The sequence below is a fragment of the Limulus polyphemus genome, unplaced genomic scaffold (genome assembly GCF_000517525.1).
Source record: "Limulus polyphemus unplaced genomic scaffold, Limulus_polyphemus-2.1.2 Scaffold1914, whole genome shotgun sequence".
Taxonomy (NCBI): Eukaryota; Metazoa; Arthropoda; class Merostomata; order Xiphosura; family Limulidae; genus Limulus; species Limulus polyphemus.
The window spans coordinates 98,631-103,541 of NW_013667524.1; the positions used below are offsets into that span (position 1 = coordinate 98,631).

The 4,911-nt window shown below is 30.5% G+C and overlaps 1 protein-coding gene across 2 annotated transcripts in view; it reads left to right on the forward strand.

Moving 5' to 3' along the window:
* Positions 1 to 4,911, forward strand: part of LOC106465342 (stress-activated protein kinase JNK-like) — a 35,637-nt gene that overhangs the window by 16,258 nt on the left and 14,468 nt on the right. For both annotated transcript variants that reach the window (XM_013925557.2, XM_022393204.1), the window contains exons 5-7: positions 1,396 to 1,534; positions 2,735 to 2,900; positions 4,259 to 4,330. In XM_013925557.2, the coding sequence (XP_013781011.1) occupies positions 1,396 to 1,534; positions 2,735 to 2,900; positions 4,259 to 4,330 (377 nt within the window). The remainder of the gene's footprint in view (positions 1 to 1,395; positions 1,535 to 2,734; positions 2,901 to 4,258; positions 4,331 to 4,911) is intronic.

A 4,911-nucleotide genomic window follows, 5' to 3' on the forward strand; every position in this document is an offset into this window, starting at 1 on the left:
CACAAAGATCGATGTTTAGCTGTTTTTTATTTACTTTTAAATTAAGAAATTAACTAATGTACAATACTAAAATTTGAATTATAATCTACAATTTGATACCAGACTTATTAAACAAATTTATAAAATAGTAGTTCAATAAAATTTTGAATGACATGGCCTTTGACATGTGACTTGTCGCAATAGGATTAATTGATTAATCATTGAACTTATTTATCAGTTAATTGAACTATTCAATTATTTTCATGACATAGTAAAAAAAACATCAACTATTCTCATATTAGTTGACTTAAAAAATAACAATTCATAATACTACAAATTAGGTTGGGTTTTGATTTCACAGAGCATGGATAACCCATTTTGTAGCTTTTTGCTTAATGAAAAACAAATATAAGTTGAATATTTCAATTACTTGTATAGTTGGGATAATCAGAAACATTAATTTTAATGAATTATTTTTGTACATTTATAGATTAATCATTGGATAGTTAGAATGATCAAAAACAGTGCAAACTGGAAACATTAATTTTGATTAGTTGATGATTTTCATGACATTAAGCAGATGGAGACCTCATAACCTATGAGTTTGAACAGATTTTATTTAAATGATTTCTACCAAAGAATTGGCCAGTTGTATTGACTTATTTGAGATAATGTGAAGAGGGCTTGGCACCTCTGCTAAGTTAATACATTTCACAGTGCTTTTGAGAAGGATGACAGTGACATACACATATGGAAAACGTATTGATAGATAGGAATTAACCAAATGAATAACATAATGTAAATTAAATTTCTCTAGGTTCAAAAGTTTGGGAGATTGAAAATCAAATGCATACTCACTTGATTTTCATTACTTTCAGTGTATTTTTTGAAATATTCATTAGTTTAGCTGTTGTAGTTAAACATAAGAAAACTGTGTAAAAACATGAGACAAATAGCAAATAACTTTTCTTGTTATATTGACAGAAATTATCTGGATTTAGAATTCCAATTTAGGGTTGTTTATTTTTGTTTTACATCAAATAAAGCTTTAAAATTACATTTTCACAATACTTTTATTTTAATTATGACTTCTGCATGAGAAAGCATATTTTGAAAGCAAAATATCAAACCCTTGCTCAAACAACTTTGAAAACTACTGGGCCTGGAAGGGTTAAATGTCAGTATTTTTTTTGTTTTTTTTTGTAGAAGGAAAGTTAATTAAGGCTATACAAAAATTAAATTGACAGTGATTTTAAAATATTTGTGTTTTTACCCAAAAATTGAAGTATTTTATGTAGCCTTTCTTAGAATTTTAAGTCAAACTGTACGATACATTTGATGTTTCACGTACAGTATATGTTTGTTATGTCTGCAGGTGAAACAGTTTGGTTGATTTTAAGTTCTCATGATATTCAGGTATCTTGTAATGGAATTGATGGATGCTAATCTGTGCCAAGTAATTCAGATGGACTTAGACCACGAACGGATGTCATATCTTCTTTACCAGATGTTATGTGGTATTAAACATCTCCATTCAGCTGGCATTATACACAGGGTATGCATTGGTGATAGTAAATAGTTTTTTGTTCAAAACATTTGAATTGCTTTAAATTTGTATAATAGGATATCATTTATGCAGGTTTATATTTTGTGCAGAAGCTAGTTAGGGTTGTATGTTGTATTTAGCTTTATTTTGAAAAATCACAAAAACAGTGAATGAAATATGAATTGGTATTATTGCTTATGACATGAAATTTTTTGTAAGGAAGCAAACCCTTTAAATTTATAAATAGAGTGGGTTCCCCGTTATACGTTGCATCACTCTGCATTCTTTCATTATTAGAGCGTTCACCAGTTACTACCCATGTCTCAAACAACATTGCCTTGTTTCATTACTAGAGCGATCCAATGTCATCAACTACTCTTCCAGGTGTATTGTTTACTAATTACTTCCAATATTTTTGAAACAATATCACTTTGTTTCATTACTAGAATGTTTATATGTCATTGGACTACTTTACCAGGTATAGTGTTCACCAGTTACTGTACAGTACTGTATTACCAATATGTGTGTGAAGCAATGTTGCCATGTTCCATTACCAGAGCATGCCAATGTCAGACTAGTTTACTGGGCAGAGTGTGATACATCTTTCACTGGCCAAGATTGTGGAGGATGTAAACACATTGTGTTCGCACACCATTGTCTAAGCATGTTTTTCTTGTTGCAGAAAAGCCTTGTTCCCACCTTTCCAACATGGCTCCAAAGTGGTCACCTAGTGATAGTAAAGTGTCCCTTGACAAGAAGCCCATGGAAACAATTACCTTTGGCACTAAACTGTATAGTCCTTTAACATTCTTAGGTGCATGTTTTGTATAGTACTCCATAGTTAAAAAAACCAGGTTACACCCTTTAAAAAAGTTATTCAAGAGTGGACAGATATGTTTCAGGAATGCATCCCCCATAATACATATAAAGATTGTGTTGCTTAATGTCGTTTCAGACGTATGTCCCACTTTCCAGGAAGCATCACGATGTGGGGGACTCCACATATTTAAGTATTTATAATTTCTCTAATGTCAGTATAATGCACCATAAAGTTGTTTCTAGGTATTGTTAGTATACAGACTGTAAAAGCTCTTCAATATTTCTGTCTTTGATGTTCTGAATTAAATGGATCTAATTTCTTGATACTTTATTTTGGTAAAAAAAAAAATTAAATTTACTATTTTTACATTTGCTAACAATGTTTTACAGGACTTAAAACCCAGCAACATAGTAGTGAAATCAGACTGTACCCTGAAGATTTTAGACTTTGGTTTAGCTAGGACAGCAGGAACTACTTTTATGATGACCCCATATGTAGTGACAAGGTATTACAGAGCTCCAGAGGTCATCCTAGGAATGGGTTATAAGGATAATGGTAAGTTTTAGTTAAAAGATAATCTAAACCTTGTATATGCAATAAATTACCCACCATCCTTTCAGTTGTGTCATTTTCCTATTCTGGATAATGCATACATACATGGAAACTACAAAAAACAATTATTGAAGGCTTCCTAATAACATAAACAAAGTATTGGTGCATCTAGACCATTAGCACTAACTAGGTGCTGTGGTTAAGATTGCCCACTTTCTGGTTGATTTGGGTCACCTTTAAATGATTTTCTAGGTGTTCTTGACTTTCTGTGAAGTTATGAGTAAGTATATGAATTATAATAGGTTATAAGTGAAAACAAAGAAGAATATGTAATATGTCAACCACAATATATCTGCTTCGTCCAATGCTGATGAGGTCTTTCGTCTAATACCAGGGCTCATCAGGCCACGTATAGTAGTGAATAAAACATATCTGTTAACATACAATTTTGGTTTTTGTTAACACTCAACCTTAAGAGAATCTTAAGAATATTTTCTCTTTTCATCTTTTTCATGGAATAGCTAGCCATGAAATGGCCCATTCAAGTTTGGATTTGTTGGATCTTTATATCAGGTTGCTCTGTTTTGCAATCTCTAAATATGAATTATATATTTTTTACAGATTCAAGTCTCTATATATATATTTGTTTTTCAGGTGGTTTAAGCTTAGTAGTTAGTGTACTGAACTGTGAATATGAAAATCCATGGTTCATATCTTATTGCTGCATAAATGTCCTTCATACTTTTGAGTTGTAGGTGCATTATAAAAGTGATGGTTAAATCTCACTCTTTGACTAGAGTAGCCCAAGAGATGACAATGAGTTCTACTGTTTACAGTTTTTAAGTTGAAAATTAGGGATGGCTAGAACAAATACTCCTTGTTTATCTTTGCAGGAATTTCCAAAACATTTGATAAAGTTGAGAAACTTTCCAGGATATTTGATCTAATATAAGATAAGCTGTGTTCATCAATGTAGCAATAACTTTGATACATTAGCTATTAGTTAACACTATATTTTATATTTGCTACATAAGAATAGTTTTTGCTATAAACATTAGGCCACCTTATAATCAATAATATGCTGACTATACCCATCCATCAGTTTTGAGAATTAAAAAAAAATATTTTATATATATGTGCTATTTTGTAAAAAAAATTATTATAAGAAAGCAATAAAAGAAAAAATGTTTAGATGAAAATTGGCTTATAAACTGAGTGGACTTGAAGCTTAGTCCAACTATATTTTGTTGAAAAATAACTAATAAATAGACATATAAGAGAAATAGTAGAAAAAATTTGCTTGCATAGGTAAGAGGAATCGGTAATGATAGACGTTGATTATTTCTCTTTTTTTTTTTTAGTTGACATCTGGTCGGTAGGTTGTATCATGGGAGAAATGATTCGTGGAAATGTGCTTTTCCCAGGAACTGACCGTATCCTTTAAATAACTTTACTAGTGTGGTAGTATTTAGTATAAATGAGAAACCAGTAACAGATACAAGCTGTAAGTCTGGTACACTAATTGACAAAATCATTCACTATTTCTCATTTTTTCCAAAAATTATAAAAATTTTACATAAAAAAATTATTATTTTAAATCTTATTGCCTAAATATAGGAACTGCCTGTATAATTAAAACAAAATAAAATCCCTTATAAGTAAATCATTACTAAATTCATTAATATGGGTAGTGTTCTGAAAGAAGTATTTTTTTTAAAGGAAATCTGTTTCAGGTTTCAGCCAACAAATCTACATTGATCGTGTAAAGGATTCTCAGCAGAGCTTCTGTAAAATATCATACACTTCTTCCATTGTTTTTTGAACTCCATGGTGCCAGTTCTGTAAAATGTAGTATGGTGTACAAATCTATTTCTGTAGAGCACTAAAGCTACTTCAGAAACATCAGTTATTTGGAAGTATTGTCTACATAGAACATCCTTGAAAAGACACAAAAATAGGAAATCGAAAGATACTAGGTCAGGATTGTATATATATATATATATATATATATATA